Genomic DNA, 18,541 nt, shown 5'->3' on the forward strand with positions numbered 1-18,541 from the left:
ATGCAAGGCTATGTAACTGAACAGACATAAAAATAAAACAAATTTTAAATTGAATGTTTATCATTTCTTTGCAAATCCCACAAAACTTATATTTTGACAGTAGAAAATATCTACCTAATTATTTTCAATAACAACTCAAAGAGCATGAATTTTCTAACTTTAAAAGACAATGAAATCAACGAAAATATGCGACGAAAGTTTTAACTAAAATAAAATAGTAGGTAGGTTACAATAACAAAAGCGGCAATAGCCCAATGGTATCGGCGTCGGGTAAGATCCGAGGACCGCGGGTTCGAACCCCGCGCTGCTTGCCTATTTTGTGGTGAACCCACTCGCAACACAAGCATAGCTAACCACAAAAGTAAGAAAGAAACAGTATTTATTCGATGTAATGTACAAAATAAAATAATCATAATAAAACTAAACAGCACGCGAACCACGAGGGGTCAAAGGGTGCTTTAAAAAAATGTTTAAATTAATAATTGACGATCCTAGATAACCTACAGTTACAGCCACGGATGTATTATACGTCCATGGTTACAGCACTTACAGCGCCCTCTTCGTTTCAGCCAAATGACGTCCACTGCTGGACAAAGGCCTCCCCCAAGGTTTTCCACAATGAACGGTCCTGCGCTGCCCGCATCCAGGCTCTTCCCGCGACCTTTACCAGATCGTCGGTCCACCTAGTAGGAGGCCTGCCCACGCTACGTCTTCCAGCCCGTGGTCGCCACTCGAGAACTTTCCTGCCCCAACGGCCATCGTCTCTACGAGCTATGTGCCCCGCCCACTGCCACTTGATTTTAGCAATTCTGCGAGCTATTTCGGTTACTTTGGTTCTCCTGCGGATCTCCTCATTTCTGATTCGATCACGCAAGGAAACTCCGAGCATAGCCCGCTCCATCGCCCTTTGGGTGACCTTCAGCCTTCTTATGAGGCCCATTTTATGCGACCACGTCTCAGATCCGTATACAGCGCCCTCTACCGAATGTTAAAGCATTAGCTAATATGGTACATTACTGATAACACACCAAACCTACTGTTGAATTGGATAAATAAAATATGATTTGAGTTATAATAGTTAAAATCGCTAAGTCGATGAAATAATAAATGAAAATTAATTTTCAGTATTTCCCTTGCAATCGATGTCGTTTACATCTTAGTTAAACTAGAATTTCAAGCACATACCGAGAGATGGCGCTTATTTCTGTAAAATATTGTTTACACTAAGTTTTCAGCTCACCTTCATACGAGACTTCATAAACTTCATACGAGAGCTACCCACAAAAAACAATTCGGGTTTACCGAACTTTACTCATCAGTAGCGCTAATTTATAATACCTAAGTCTCATTTAGACACTATGGCGAGCCTACTACAGGTTCCTAAATAGCCCGCACATCAATTAATGCATAGCATGATAGCTTCTCCAGTTAAATGCACGCACGAAGAAACAACGGCATGGTGTAGTTATGAAATGGACGAAAAAATTAGAGTTAGACAGCCGTTGGATTCGGGCCCCGTAGGCCCCTTTTGGGCACCCTGACCAACCTGCTTTCAATGTATTTTCTGCCGCCATGTGATTCCCCACTTTAAACCACAGTATTCCTAACACAAACAAATAATATAAAAATTAACTTACCTTTGAATGCTGCAGTTTCTTGAAGGAGGACGCCGCGCCGTAATCTTTGTATGCCAGGACCGCCGCAGGATAAAGACGGCCTGCCCGTGCCTACGACAAAATAAATACATATTGTAGCTATTGCTATCTACTAGCTATGATCTATTGATCATGAATGAATACAGCGAAATGTTACCGTATATTTCGAACCAATAAAATAATTAAATTTTCCTAAATCACATAAACGCAAAGGTGGGTAGAAAGTGCTTATTTTTCACCACTTTAATCTCCATGAGTTCAGCATAAGGAATATGATAAAAGAAGTAGGTTCTGTGCAGTCATAATAAGTATGTAATTGGAAAACTTCACTTTCCACTTACCCTAAACTAATACTCAACAGGTGCACACGTAATTTTTATACATTTTCATTATTTTACACTGTACAATAATCAACTTGAACAAGAAAATAGCAATTTCACTAACCTTTGAGAGCTGATTCTTGAAACAAAGGGGACGCCGCGTATTCTTTGTATGCCGGACCAGCAAGCAAGTTATAGACGGCCTGGTCTCCGGTCTTCAGGAACTTGACATCGAACAGTCTTTCTTTCACTGTCCAAGGTCTGTCTCGTTTTCTTTGGCCACAAAACACGCGTCTGTTGAACGTGCATGGGAAGATTGAAGGCACAAGAGCGCCATTACCCATGCGCTGGACCGATCAGGTTAAAACCACACTCAATGGTCCACTCCACGAGTGTACAAGAAATGCTGCAGTGCTGAAGGAATGGCGACAGATTGTGAGAAACCAGGAGTGACGACCACGACCACTCCGCCAAGAGTGTAGCGACGAAGAAGCTGGGACCTACGACAAAATAAGCAAATCTTAGCAAAAACAGTCCGTAGGTAGGTACATAAGCTAATAAAAATCATGAATGTTTAAGAATACAGTATTTGCGGGTAATTTTATTTTGCATTATGTACCTACCTACTTACCAAAAGAACATTGGGAATCGCAAAGATTGGTAGGAAGTACTTTTTTTCATTATTAGGTACCTACTAGACATGCACATTAATTCAGCGTAAGGAATAAGATAACGTTCTGTACAGTCATACCTACCTAATTAGAAAACTTAACTTTTCACCTACCTTCCACTATTCAACAGGTGCACCAAGTTTTGGATGAAAATTATTAATTATACACTTTAATGTTATACATTCCTTATTTTTACACTGCATAATAATCCACTTGAACAAGATATTTCGCGACTACTCCAAGATTACAAAGAAAATTTCAATTTCACTTTCAACAAAACAAAAAAAGTTGCGAGAAATTCAGCAACCGTCAAAAATGTAAAATGTCAAATATCACGCCACGATTAATCTTTACAGTGTTGGCAATATGAGAAAACTGATTTGAATTTTAGTTACAGCTAAAATGAACTTTACGCTCTTACAATAAGGAAATGTCATTGTAATGGCGGCGGGAAAATTAAGGCTGTATTCAGTGAAAAGATGTCGCTTCTCTTTGAAGTCAAATTAGAAACTTTTAAATTGAAAACTACTGTATACATTCCAAATCTTATACGGAAAACTTTAAATTAAAAGAAAAAAAATTAAATTAATACAATTTATTGAATTTTGAAGATAAAATTAAATAAAAATCTAATTATTTGAGAACCAATATTTGTGTAAATACTCGATCACGTTTTTTTAGACGGTTGTTTTTTATTAAAATATTAATTTTATGGACTAAAATAATTAATTATAGAATAATTAATTTTTAATCATTTGGGATGATGCAATGAAACGTAATAATTACTTACGCTACAGACAATTTTGACGACGGCTTCATTAGTGCTCCTGATATAAAAATCCTGCTTTTTATAAATGTCTTTGAAAATTTTACTTAGCTCCTTTTATATTATTTTTTTAATGTACAAGTTCAAAACTTACTAAACTAAGCTAGGCTACTTACTACGAGTCTGGTACCACAACGGACAGAAAAATAAATACTTTCTTTTGTAAATACTTACGTGTACATTTTACACCCACACCAGATTATGTTCATGCACACAACACATTAATATTATACGGGAATCGAACCCGCAAACTCTGGCATATTGGTCTAATATGCGAACCACTAAACTACACAACCGTCAATGATTTCTATGATGTATCACAAACTACTTAAATAGTAACTAAAATAAAATAAAACTACACAAAAATACGGTCACATCCATCGTTTATTATCCTCAGGACTTAAACAATTACTTCCATTCACATAGAAATCAAATATACAAACAATACAACATATCCTCAACACCGAATCTATAGAAACGCATATTATCCAACATATTGTGAGAAAATTTCGACTCCTCTTACTAATAATAAAATACTAAAGTCTTGTCACTGTAAAGGCAATTTTATATTTACAGAATAATCTCAACCCCTTACATAGCCACAAAGTTACTTTAACTTAAAAATAATTAAGTACAATAGATTTGGTGGTAAAATGCATAATAATCTCTCTATGATACTAAAAAATCATTCAGTTTTCTATTTTGCACTGGAAAAACTTAAAATTCACAACAACAAAAGTATTGCCATAAATTGTACATTACTTACATGTATTTCACAGAAATGAAGGTGATTCCTGTATCTACTCTACTTGTAGGTAGTGTTCGAACAAAAATCTTTTCAGATCAATTTGTAAGAACTTCCGAAATATAATTCCATGCTAAAAGTCACCAGCTAACTGCACCCAACCAAATGGATTTTAAACTTTATTTAACCTTACTTACAAGGTTGATTTCTTGGTAGATTGCTGTGCTGGTGACTAAAAATATCAATTATAATATAAAAATATTACTTCCTAACTAAACACTAATATATTTGTAATGAAGCTAATTACAACATGCATAGACTAGATACTAAAATAACTGTAATGCTACGCAAACAAATATTATATTTTGTCATGTTCCATTACCATTTTCACCAAAAATACTGATAGAAAATGCTTCATAAAATATAAAATAATTTACATAATAAACTTTGGTTCTACATTATCTATTTACAAAAAACAATTAAATGACATAAAACATTTAAATATAATAAAGACTATTTACAAAATAAAAATATTATGCAATACTTTGATCGACAGTTTATAAACTGTATAATATAAAAATAAATAAAGTAAAAACAATGTGTAGAGTTAGTACTTACTAATTTTGTGATGATAATAGATACATAATATTTTAAATGCATAATGCAATAATCTTCTACTTAAATGACTATTGTCACCATCTATTTGCACTCAACCAAATCCCGAGAGTGCAGCGATTTGATGAACAATATAAAAATAATTAGGACGCGTTCGGATATTCACCACCATCTACGAAAGTTTAAATCTGATCTTTTTACGATTACCTACTCTACTCTCTACATTACTAGAAAAATAACAGACATTATATTCCTACACCATAATATTTTCACTGCACCATTTTATAAGGCACTTTGAAATCACACACAGCTTATTAGGTGGGAAAAAAATACATAAAACATTCCTGACAAAAGTTTGAAATGTATAAAGTTTTACAGAGTTGATCATCGTAAATTAAGATGAGGCTAATCTCAAAATCAGTCGTCATCTGCATTTACAACGCAATGTCAACTCTTGAAACTGCTCACGATTTAAGAGGTTCATCGTCATTGAAATCGCATAACATTATTACAATGACAGTCGCAGTTTCAAAACCATTCAAGCTACTTACAGTACCAACTTTAGATTCAACTCTTTTTCAGCTGTATTTCTTATGAACCTTCTAACCAAATTTCCAAAACCTCTAGTGACACTAAAATTCACCGTTTCCTTTGGTCGATGCAATCAGAAGCGATCGTCGCACTTCAACTACCTACCAAATCAAACCTTAACCCTCAACCACTAGTTTTATCCAAGAAGGTTTTGTGTCTATTCAATACCTATCAAATTTCACAGGCACTAGTCTCCCAATAAGACCATCTTCTACTTGATGACGGGGAGGTAACTATCCAATACCTATAAATTCTTACAGGCACTACTCCACCAAGTCCATCTGCCACTTATTGAAGTGGAAGTTTCATACTATTCAATTGTCTTATAAACACAAAAAATTTTTAGAGGATTTATACTTTTAAACAATTTTACAAGAACTAGTTACTCTACAAGTGTATTTCCCACTTAATGAAGGGGAGGTATTACCCTCTCCAGCTCCAGTATCTATCAAATTTTACAAGCACTGGTCTACCAAATCCATCTTCAACTTGACTAAGTAGAATACCTATCAAGTCTTACAGGCACTAGTCTACCAAATCCATCTCCTATTCAATAGTCTCACAAGAATAACTAGCTATCATTGCACTACTCTACAAGTGACTCCTACTTGTTGAATACGAAGTTGTATACTCCCAGCTTCAGTATCTATCAAGTTTCACGAGCACTGGTCTACTAAATCCACGTGTCATTTAATGAAGAGGAGGTTTTACACTATACCTTTAAAATCTCACAAGTACTAACTAGTATACCAGTAGTACTCCTAGTTTTTACACCATATCTACTTGTTCAATTCGAAGTTTTACACTCTCCAGCTCCAGTATCTATCAAGTTTTACGAACACTGGTCTACTATGTCCATCTCCTAAAGGTTAAGGTCCATGTAAATTGTTGGATAGTGTAATAACACTATCCAACAATTTACAAGAACTACTCTACCAAGTGCATCTCCCACTTAATGAAGGGGTTTTTATGCTAAAGCCTGGTCCGTGAGCACATAGAATCCCGTCCAATGACCCCAAGCTACCCATCCCTATCGCTCGCGCGTAATTATATTGCTGTCGCGCTCGCACACTCACTGCGGGCGCGCGTCGCACAGTCGCGACAGCAACATAATTACGCGCGAGTGATAGGGATGGGTAGCTTGGGGTCATTGGACGGGATTCTACGTGCTCACGGACCAGGCTTTACCAAGTGCATCGCCCACTTAATGAAGGAGTTTTTATGCTAGTCAATATTTATAAAAATCTCTCAGGCACTAGTCTACCATCTCATATTTTGATGAAATTTACAATTATCCAGTACCTATCGTCTCAACATCACTAGTCTACCAAGTCCATCTGGCTTTACACAATTATACAAGCACTATACCCTACGATCTACCATATCCTACTTGATGAAAGGGAACTCGCTGTCGCTCTCGTCTCCCGACCCGTCGTAACTCGAAGGCGGCGTGTCGAGAATCAGGCACTAGTCTACCATCTCATATTTGATGAAAGGGAGATTTTACACTATTATCCAGTACCTATCGTCTCAACATCACTAGTCTACCGAGTCCATCTCGAGTAGGGTTGCCAGGTCCTAAAACACAAAAGCCGGACTTTGTGCTTCATTTGGCCGGACATTTTACCCTAAAAGCCGGATATGTCACGGGGGGAGGGGGGAGGGGTGTGCAATTAGTGTCATAGCTTACGAGTGAATACTATCATCATCGGTTGCCCAACATCCTGATGCGTGCGCTTGATATTATTCTGTAGCTCGACTCGCCTGGCGCGGCAACCACATAAAAAGCCTAACAAAAGCCGGACAGGCCGGACAAGACAATTTTTGGCCGGACACGACCGTAAAAAGCCAAACATCCGGCTTTAGCCGGACAGCTGGCAACCCTAATCTCGAGGCTTTACACAATTTTACAAGCACTAGGTACCCCACGATCTACTATATCCTACTTGATGAAAGGGAACTCGCTGTCGCTCTCGTCTCCCGACCCGTCGTAACTCGAAGGCGGCGTGTCGAGCTGAGGCAGGCCGAGGTCCAGGTACTCCTGGTTGGCGGTCACCGTGAGGATCTTGTCCAGGTCTTCCACCAGCTCGGTGAAGGACGGCCGGTCGCCGGGCGAGAACGACCAGCATTCACGCATCAGCATGTAACTGGAAAGAAGACGTTGGGGTTTAATAAGCGAAAAAATAAAGGGAAATAAATGAGTTATTCCAAGAATGTCGTTCTCACACCGCTATTAACTAAAAAAAACGTTCTGTTACCGGCGAGAGGCAGCTCGTAAGTTAATTCGTAGCCAGGCTCAGACTCCGAGGGCTTATCCAGGATGATCATAATTACAGTATAAATTCCTCCACGCAAGCTGAAGGTCACGATGATGATAATAAAGCAGGACTTGTCCAGTATTACAGTACAGGCACAGTACAGGGTTCGACCCTGAGGTCTAATCTTTAAAAGTATCAATAAGTTAACATCCCAAAGTAGCAGCAGAATAGTTTTTCCATATATTGGGCAATGGATTTCATCATAGAATTAGTTCTGTACTAAGTACTTAATAAAAATAACGTCTGAGCCCTGTTATAGGATCAAAGTTTCGTCAATACAAATCAAACGAGGGGTTGTGTTGTTTTCTTGCGAATTTCTAGGGCCCCCACCCAGCTCCATCATCAGATCCTGGACCCAGTTGTATACTAAAATCTGCGCCAAACTATGAACATAAGGCAGATAGTTAAGTAAAATTATCAGCTGTATAGAAGACTAGCGGCCGCCCGCGACGTCGTAGGCGTGGATCCCGTTTTATCTATTTTACGCGGTTTAGATTTTTTCATACAAATGTTTTTTCCGCTAACTCCCGTTCCCGTGAGAATTTTCCAATATCCTGTTGTAACTAAGCTTTAAGTTTACTATGGTACCTGCATGCCAAATTTCAAGCGTCTAACTTAAGCGGTTTAGATTTTTCATACAAAAGGATTTTCCCGCTAATTCCCGTTCCCGTTGGAATTTCGGGAATTCCTTTCTTATTACGCCTCTACGGTTCCTAAGCTACGTCCCTTCCAAATTTCAAGTGCCTACGTTAAGCCGTTTAGGCTGTGCGTTGATATGTTAGTGAGTCCGTTTATCCTTTTATATACTCAACATCAAATAAACCGCACCTTCCGCGACGCGAACTTTAACGATTTTCTTCTGATACAATCATGGTGCCCCAACAATATTGGTGTTATTTGAAAGCTCAATAAATATCCGTAAAGAAAAACAAAATTGGTGTTATTTGAAAGCTCAATAAATTTAATTTCTTAATAAATGATTAACATATTACCATAAATGTGACTTGAAAAAATACCTCACTTTGGGCCCACCTATGGGATCAATGAGACCAATTTTTATGGTTATAACACCAAATAATGATCTCACGTGTCCTCTTTAACAGATGGATAGCGATTAATCCCAACTTAACAGTTTTATAGCCATAAAAGTTGACTCTAGCGTAACTACCTATTTTTTGAAGAAGTGACTCTGGATCCGTCTAGACACATTTTTGGGGTAAAAACCTTTCCTTTAATGAAATGAAGGTTAGAACTAGGCTTTTAAATGGTGCCAATATTGGTGGGAAGTGGGGATGCATACGTTTGAAAATGCTTGTCGCGGGAGGTGCGATTTATTTGATGTCGAGTGTATTTAGATTATAATAATCGTGACTCACATCTCGAGGCTGCAGCAGGGCGGCTTCTCCATGCGGTGGCCGGCGCTGAGGTGCTGGTACATGTACTGGCCCGGCACCGCGGGGTACGGCGTGCCGCCCAGCGTCATGATCTCCCACAGCAGCACGCCGAACGACCAGCTGCGGACAACGATAGGAGATGAGCATACGAGCAGGAGATCCCGCCTGCGACCAGGCCTGTTCATCTCCGCGAGTTTACATCGAAAACAAAACACGCACGATGGCCCACCTACAGGATACTATTCGACAAGGCCTCACATACGAGCGAACATTGACTCACGCACGCGTATTCTTGTGTATGATGGAAGAAAATAAAGAAAATGGTGTACTAAATACTGTGCAGTATTTAACTGCCTAAATAATAATAAAAACACAGAATGTACTTTTTTAAGTTGCCTAAAGACACTGAGTGGTAAATAAGTAGTTAATATTATTCATGATAATTCATGCTAAATCATGTATTTCCTCCGCCATTTTCCGCAGTTTGGTACCTCACGTCACATCATTTTACCGAAGTCAGCCCTATAGCTTCGGCGCAGTGCCGATCACTGACGTTTGTCAACAAAATGGTGCTTAACTCTTGAGACAAGCTAAATTACACCATATTGTTAATGACATTGAGCATACATTTTTTTAAATACCTTCGCGAAGTAAAACTTCTGTTCGTTCGTTCGTTTCAGCCGCAAGACGTCCACTGCTGGACGTAGTACTTATTATTATTCTGTGGTAAGACCACCTGCTTCAGACGCAGAGGTCCCGGGTTCGATTCCCAGTGGGGGCAGATTTTTTTGTTCGGTTTTTTTGGTGGTAGGGCTTGTTCTGAGTCCGCCTGGCTAGCTACCACCATCTTACCCAAGTCTGTAGCCATAACAACAATGTTAACAGCATTGTTGTGTTCCGGTAGTTAGAGGTAAGATAGCCAGTTCCTCCGTGGTTGAGGATTCCGGGTGAAGCTCGCTTCCACCTTCGGCCCGATCATCACTTACCATCAGGTGAGATACAGGCCAAGAGCTTCCTCGTTGTGGATAAAAAAAATCCGTAGGAAAACCAGAGTGAATAACATAGCCCACAAAATCGGTAAAATCAAGTGGCAATGGGCGGGGCACATAGCATAGCTGATGGCCGCTGGGGCAGAAAAGTTCTTGAGTGGCGACCACGAGCCGGAAGACGTAGCGTGGGCAGGCCTTCCTCTAGGTGGACCGACGATCTGGTGAAGGTCGCGGGAGGTGCCTGGATGCGGGCGGCGCAGGACCGGTCTTTGTGGAAATCCTTAGGGGAGGCCTTTGTCCAGCAGTGGACGTCTTTCGGCTGAAACGAACGAACGAACGAGTTTACGAATGAAGACCATGTCATGTTTCAATGGAAACAGAAGGTGAAACTCGTGTGATCACGGGTGCACTCACAGGACACTACACCACGAACCACATGCTCCACAAGATGAGCCTAACTACGGACGACAGACGTAGACTATTCCCACCTCCCGTTCCCACCGCTGCAACTCCTGTGTAGTCAGGATCTACAGCTTGTAAAAAACCCAACCAGTGAAGGTCAAGTTTATCCCGCGGAAAGCCTTGTCATTGGACCCGCAACGAAATTAATCAGAAAAACATGGGAGGATTTCAAAACCGTTTATTTTCATCTGATGCCCATATGCCTATTTCACTCTTCATGTCTTCAACTTCAAATATCTCAACTAAACTTAGATCGGCCCTCGGTCTTCTTGTGGTAGTAGTGTAATAGCGCTCACCTCGATGCTTTAGTAGTCGACAGGAATCAAGCTATCAACCCTCAAATCAGCAGTCTGACGTTGAAACCGACCATTGTCGCCTGATGCTCATATGCCTATTTCATTCCTCATGTCTTCAACTTCGAATTCGTTCGTTTGTTTCAGTCAAATGACGTCTACTGCTGGAGAAAGGCTCTCCTAAGGATTTCCATAAAGACGGTTATGCGCTGTTCGTATTCAGGTTCCAGAGACCTTCACCAGATCGTCAGTCCACCTAGTAGAGGTAAGAGGCCTGCCCAAACTAGGTCTTCTAGCCCGGCCAACTTCGGATATCTCAGCTCAACACAACGATATCATCGATATAAACTTACACGTCAGTCTGCGTGGTGAACACCTTGTGGTACAAGGACTCGGGCGCCATCCACCGGACCGGCAGGCGGCCCTCGGTCTTCTTGCGGTAGTAGTGTAATAGCGTGCTTGTGTTAGGAATGATGTGCTCACCACAATATTTGAGTGTCGACAGGAATCAAGCTATCGACCCTCAAATCAGCAGACTGACGTTGAAACCGACCATTGTCACCTGATGCCCATATGCCTATTTCACTCTTCATGTTTTCAACTCCGAATATCTCAGCTCAACACAATAATAAACTTACTCATCGGTCTGAGTGGTGAAGACTTTGTGGTAACAAGACTCGGGCGCCATCCACCGCACGGGCAGCGTTTCGAGGACTCTTTTATAATACGAACAGCTAGGGACTGGAATTTGTTGCCTTTCCCGAAGACTACGAGATAATCCGAGCCTTTTCAAGGTGAGAGTGAATAGGCACTTAGCAGATATGTACCATCCTAGACTGCATCCCGTAACACCAGGTGCGATTGTGGTCAAATACCTGTTTTGGTATGCATAAAAAAATCATGAACATAGACTTACACGTCAGTCTGCGTCGTGAACACCTTGTGGTACAAAGACTCGGGTGCCATCCACCGCACGGGCAGGCGGCCCTCGGTCTTCTTGTGGTAGTAGTGTAATAGCGCTCACCTCGATACTTTAATATACGACAGGAATCAAGCTATCAACTCTCAAATCCGCAGTCTGACGTTGAAACCGAACATTGTCGCCTGATGATATGCCTATTTCACTTCTCATATCTTCAATTCGAATTCGTTCATTCGTTTCAGTCCAATGACATCTACTGCTGGACAAAGGCCTCTTCTAAGGATTTCCATAACGACGGTCATGCGCTCTCCGCATCCAGGGTCTTCCAGCGACCTTCACTCGGTCGTTGGAAGGACCTTCACTAGATCGTCGGTCCACCTAGTGGGGGGCCTGCCCTCACTAGGTCTTCTGGCCCGGCCAACTTCGGATATCTCAACTTAACATAAAGATCATCGCCATAAACTTACACATCAGTCTGCGTCGTAAAGACCTTAAGGTACAGACTCGGGCGCCATCCACCGGACCGGCAGGCGGCCCTCGGTCTTCTTGCGGTAGTAGTGTTAGTGCTAAATGCCTATATCGACCCTCAGCAGACTGACGTTGAAACCGAATATTGGCGTCTAATGCCTATATGCCTTCCACACACAATAAAATTGTCCGAATAAACTTACACATCGGTCTGCGTCGTAAAGACCTTGTGGTACAAAGACTCGGGCGCCATCCACCGCACGGGCAGCGTTTCGAGAACTCTTTTATAATACGAACAGCTAGGGACTAGAATTCGTTGCCTGCTGCTGTCTTTCCCGACGACTACGAGGTAATCCGGGCCTTTTCAAGGTGAGAGTGAATAGGCACTTACAGGGCAGATATGTACCATCCTAGACTGCATCGCACGTAACACGAGGTGCGATTGTGGTCAAATACCTGTTTTGGTATGCATAAAAAAATCATGGACATATACTCACACGTCGGTCTGCGTCGTAAAGACCTTGTGGTACAAGGACTCGGGCGCCATCCACCGGACCGGCAGGCGGCCTTCGGTCTTCTTGCGGCATTATAGACCCTCAGCAGACTGACGTTGAACCGACCATTGTCGCCAGATATGACTATTTCACTCTTCGTGTCTTCTACTCCGAATATCTCAGCTCAACACAAGAATATCTCAGCTCAACACAATAATAAACTTACACATCGGTCTGAGTGGTGAACACCTTGTGGTACAAAGACTCGGGCGCCATCCACCGCACGGGCAGGCGGCCCTCGGTCTTCTTGCGGTAGTAGTGTAATAGCGCTCACCTCGATGCTTTAGTAGTCAACAGGAATCAAGCTATCAACCCTCAAATCAACAGTCTGACGTTGAAACCGACGATTGTCACCTGATGATATTCCTATTTCACTTCTCATATCTTCAACCTCGAATTCGTTCATTCGTTTCAGTCCAATGACATCTACTGCTGGACAAAGGCCTCCCCCAAGGATTTCCATAACGACGGTCATGCGCTGTCCGCATCCAGGGTCTTCCAGCGACCTTCACTCGGTCGCTGGAAGGACCTTCACTAGATCGTGGGTCCACCTAGTGGGGGGCCTGCCTTGACTAGGTCTTCTGGCCCGGCCAACTTCGAATATCTAAACGAAACATAATAAAAGATCATCGCAATATACTCACACATCAGTCTGCGTCGTAAAGACCTTGTGGTACAAGGACTCGGGCGCCATCCACCGGACCGGCAGGCGGCCCTCGGTCTTCTTGCGGTAGTAGTCGTTGCTGTGCACGTCCTTGGCCAGCCCGAAGTCCGCGATCTTGAGCACGCACTCGTCTGAGACCAACACGTTGCGGGCTGCCAGGTCCCTGTGTATGCACTGGAAAACAAATCGGAGTATTTTAAAAACTCCGTCTTGAATTCTCTAAAATACTCGCTAACTGGCCTATAAAAAATGTAGGTTACCCACAAAATTTTATAGGCGTGGGCTGTGAAAACTTCATACTATCATCTATTTTGAATAAATACCTCTTGCGTACTGGACTCCTATAATCCTAGTTCAAAAATCGAGAATTGGTCTTTGAATATACAAGCCCACAAATAATCACGCTCAGATTTTAGGACTAGATGGTGCTACTATGTAACAATATGCAAAATCTTAGCCAAAATTTAATTCAAATATGTATTTTATTTCAAGTTAATTTTCATGATATTCCCCGCAATATGATGCTGGAAGAAGATTTTGCTAAGAAAATACTTACTCTTCGTGATGCTAAATACTCCATTCCTCTTGCAACTTGATAAGAGAAGGAGACAAGATCCTTCTGTGTGAGGGTCTTCTTTTCTTTGAGGGGTTCTGTGTCTGATTCGTATCTGAAAATTTAAAACGAAATATGTTAATGCTAACTTCAGAAAAAAACGTAAAAACTAAAAATATCGTCACCAACTTATAATTTCCTAAGAATCAAAACTTGAACTGCGATAGAAAAGGAGTAAGTCTAGAATATCAACTTTTACATTACTTTATTGTTGTGAGAGAGAGTGTTAGGGCACGAGGGCTTCATCATTGTCATCAGGTCATTTAATCAAGAGGATGCCCGTTTCTTATTTCCTTAGGCAAATAGACGATTTAGCTAACACTCTCCACGCTCTGATTAGATGACTCAGCAGCTAAGAAACTCTTCCCACAAAGCCCACCTGTTCCTTGGGCGGTGGTTCCTTAAGAAATCCCGAAGGTTCCTAAGGTTGGAAGCGTACTCCACAAATAAGCGTAGTGCAGGCCGTAGGGATGCGTCCGTTGGTACTAGAAGCTGAGGGAACTTTTTCCACCAAACTCACATTTTCCCAGGTAATAGTTCCTTGGGAACTCTCGAAGATTTCCGTTAGGCACATACTCCACGACAGCATAGAACGCCCAGTATACATGTGTCATAATATTGGCTTGATACTAGCAGCTAAGAAAATTCTCCCGTCACATAACCCACCTGTTCCCAGGGCGGTGGTTCCTCAGGAACTCGCGAAGGTTCCCGTTGGGCGCGTACTCCACGATGACGTAGACCGCAGCGTATACAATGCGTCATATTATTGGATTAACACTAGCATCTAAGAAACTTATCCCCACCCAAAAATCCCACCTTTTCCCTGGTCAGTAGTTCCTCAGAAACTCTCTCATGATGACAGCGTGTTCCGTAGCCAAAGGAACAGACGAGTATTGGTATAGCATTAGCTAAGAAACTTTTTCACAACCCACCTATTTCCAGGGCGGTGGTTCCTCAGGAATTCCCGAAGGTTTCCATTCGGCGCGTACTCCACGATGACGTAGAGCGGGCCGTCCTGCGTGCAGCAGCCGAGCAGGTTGATGATGTTGACGTGCTTGCCGATCATCTTCATCATCTCCATCTCGGATACGAGAGCCATCATCTCCGCGTCCGTGTGGCCCTCTGGAAATTTACACGAAAATGTTATTATTATTCAATTTAATATAGAAAACATTTTATGATAATTTCTAGTAATAAAACGGTGGAGTATTGGAGGAACAGGAGTTGACCAAAAATGTGACTTTTAAAGAGAACCAAGTGGCGTTGAAAGTTAGTAATTCTGCAGGCTATGCCAGTCAATTTGGTTCTCCTGCGGATCTCCTCATTTCTGATTCGATCACGCAGGGAAACTCCAAGCATAGCTCGCTTCATGGTCCTTTAGTCTCCTCCTCCTTCTACTTAATCCCAAGATTTCCAAGCGTGTTCATCATCATCATCATCGGGTCATTTTGTCTCCACTGCAGGAGCACGACACTCTCCAATTTACCAGTATGGAAAATTTGGCCTACACTCCCAACGCTGGCCAGACGGGTTGGAGAGTAAGTAAGCGTCTTACCTTTTAACATCTTAACAGCCACCACCGACCGCACTCCTGACTTCAATATGCCCACACACTCGGCCTTCACAACTTTCCCGAACTCCCCTTCTCCCAGCACTTTTCCCAGGGCTAGGGACCGGTACCTTCTTCTTTGTTATTATCATCATCTTTCAGCCGTAGGACGTCCACTGCTAAACATAGGCCTCCCCCAATGAGTTCTATATCGATCGGTTGGTAGCAGCCTACATCCAGCGCCTTCCTGCTACCTTTATGACGTCGTAGGTCCAGCTTGTGGGTGGGCGTCCCACGCTGCGTTTTCCGGTACTCCTTCTACTTAATCCCAAGTTTTCCAAGCGTCTTACCTTTTAGCATCTTAACAGCCACCACCGACCGCACTCCTGGCTTCAATATGCCCACGCACTCGGCCTTCACGACCTTCCCGAATTCTCCTTCTCCCAGCACCTTGCCCAGGGCTAGCGACGCGCGCGGCACCTCCTTCTACTATCCCAAATTTCCACTAAGGCGGAGCGGAGTGGAGCAGAGTAAAGAAGTAAAAAACACTTCTCCTCTCTACTCCGTCTTGGTGGAAACCGGGCCTAATCCCAAGATTTACCTTTTAACATCTTAACAGCCACCACCGACCGCACTCCTGGTTTCAATATGCCCACACACTCGGCCTTCACGACCTTCCCGAACTCCCCTTCTCCCAGCACTTTGCCTAAGGCCAGGGACGCGCGCGGCACCTCCCAGTCGACGTCAACTGGTAGCTCGTACTCAGACATCAGCATCGACTCGTGGTTGCCTTGCACTTGGGACAGCTTCTGTTTCTCGATCTTCACCACTGGCATCAGCTGGGGATGGGAATGTTGGTTAAAAAAATAGTTTATTCAGTACATAAGCCCTTTCCAAAGCACTTATACACGTCCCAAGTACAGCTACATCTACCACCACTTCGGGACAACATTTATGGGCTGGTGCTGAGAAGAAGTGGTTAGTTTCAATGATCAACTGAGCTAATGAATTCAAGATAAACAAAATTTTGAGTTTTGAAGCCCAAAGAGGGCAGCTTTTATAGGTTTTAATTCAGTGGCCAAATTATTGAAGGTATAGGTAATGGCGAGAAAAAACCAATAGACTGCGTCGTACCCACTACCAATTGGTATGAAAGTCAGTAAATCTAATTTGGAAAGAAGTTAGAATTAAAATCCATCTCACTACGTTCTGAATTACAAACACTAAGCGATTTCCCTCATGCTAATTAAAAAGACACAAAGACGCTCCCAAAGGATTGGGCCCACACTCCCCACGCTGGCAAGACGGGTTGAAGAGACGCAAGTAAATAAGTATGACAATGTAAGCTAGCACTCTAATCTACTGTCAACTGTCACCCAACTTCCTAAAGTGATAAATAACTACAACCCGATCGAGCTAACTGCGCACCTGGCAACTGTGATGTCTCATCGTCACTCTGGTATTGACGAGGCAAACGTGGGGAGGTGCGCGGGTGAGTGCGAGGGAGACGCATTCCAGCGAGGTGCGCAGTTAACTCGATTAGAATACTAGAGATCCTGATAGGCTGGTGCATGCTTTTGCGCCGAAAACAACATTGTTCCAAAAAAATTGTTACTCTATGGGCATCAAAATATATAATAGGTTGCCATCGAACATTAAACTCCTTCCACTAAAAGACTTTAAGAAGGAGTTACATACCTGGTTGTTACAAAAAACCTTTTACTCTGTAACTGAATATGAAAATCATGACTGTAATTGATTGTAATCTTGTTTTCTTTATTGCATGCTAAGATATATTGAGCGAAACATGGACTTTATTTTATGTATATTTGACCATCATTATGTTACCTGTTTCTGGCAAATAAATAAATTTGAATTTGAAATTTGAATTTAGGTTATACACTGCCACTTACCAAGCCATCAGCCGTGCTGTTCACCGTGCCATTCATCGCGGGCTTCTCCACCGTGACCTTCTTCGTCCAGTGCGTCACGATAACAGCCCGCGCCGTCTCGATGGCCAACTGTTTCTTTATCTTCTCTCGCTTCAGCTTCTTGAACACCATCACGACTATGATGGCCGCCACGAAGAATGCAGCGCCGAGGACGGCGGTTAAGATGTTGATAAGGAGCGCGTGCTTTCGGTGGTCGACGGGCTCTTTTTCTGGGATAGCTGAAAATGTTTATGCTCTTCAATATTTATGAATTTATTGCTGATAAGTTCTCGAGTAGCCCCCCACTAGGTGGACCGATGATCTGGTGAAGATCGTTGTAACCTTCATTACTTACATAATATGGAAATATGGAAATCATTGGGGGAGGCCTATTTTCAGCAGTGGACGTCTTGTGGCTGAAATGATGATGATGATGATGATGATTACTTACATTCGAGTACAGTGAGGTACCCCTTCGCGGTGGTATTGCCCAGAGTGTTGAGCGCCACACACACGTACCATCCCTCGTCTTCTTTCGTCACGTTGTAAATTGTCAGTTGTTCGGGTCTGTCTGACGCATTATCGCTCTGGAAATGCAGAGTATACCTTTCAGCATACAAGTACTTATGAGTACTTTAATAACTAAGTGAACACACTACACACTTGTCACACACACTATTAAAAAACAAAGCATAATTCTAAAAGATTTGTAAAAGTACAGGATACATCGAAATGAGTCAACGGTCTTACCTAAAATATGAATTAGTCATTCGATCTAAAAATTTAGACGGTACTTACCTTAATTTTTTTACACTAGTCCATGCAAGACGCCAACAAAATACAGCTACAGTATTGAAATGCAATTTGACAACAAAGCACACGCAACACTCAAAATGTTGTTACCAGAAAACTTAAACTTGAACCTTTTCAAAACATCGATGTTTTGAACAATAATAACAAA

The 18,541-nt window shown here is 42.0% G+C and overlaps 1 protein-coding gene across 1 annotated transcript in view; it reads right to left on the reverse strand.

Annotated features, from left to right (window-relative positions):
• Window positions 1–3,838: 3,838 nt before the first annotated feature.
• Window positions 3,839–18,541, reverse strand: part of LOC135081454 (fibroblast growth factor receptor homolog 1-like) — a 97,304-nt gene continuing 82,601 nt past the window's right edge. The window contains exons 9-16 of the mRNA XM_063976150.1: window positions 18,032–18,167; window positions 17,563–17,819; window positions 16,251–16,488; window positions 15,033–15,222; window positions 14,044–14,155; window positions 13,468–13,661; window positions 9,118–9,255; window positions 3,839–7,570 (exon numbers count right to left, since the gene is read on the reverse strand). Coding sequence (XP_063832220.1) covers window positions 7,366–7,570; window positions 9,118–9,255; window positions 13,468–13,661; window positions 14,044–14,155; window positions 15,033–15,222; window positions 16,251–16,488; window positions 17,563–17,819; window positions 18,032–18,167 — 1,470 coding nt within the window. The 3' untranslated portion in view covers window positions 3,839–7,365. The remainder of the gene's footprint in view (window positions 7,571–9,117; window positions 9,256–13,467; window positions 13,662–14,043; window positions 14,156–15,032; window positions 15,223–16,250; window positions 16,489–17,562; window positions 17,820–18,031; window positions 18,168–18,541) is intronic.

The sequence above is a fragment of the Ostrinia nubilalis genome, chromosome 20 (genome assembly GCF_963855985.1).
Source record: "Ostrinia nubilalis chromosome 20, ilOstNubi1.1, whole genome shotgun sequence".
In the NCBI taxonomy this organism is placed as follows: Eukaryota; Metazoa; Arthropoda; class Insecta; order Lepidoptera; family Crambidae; genus Ostrinia; species Ostrinia nubilalis.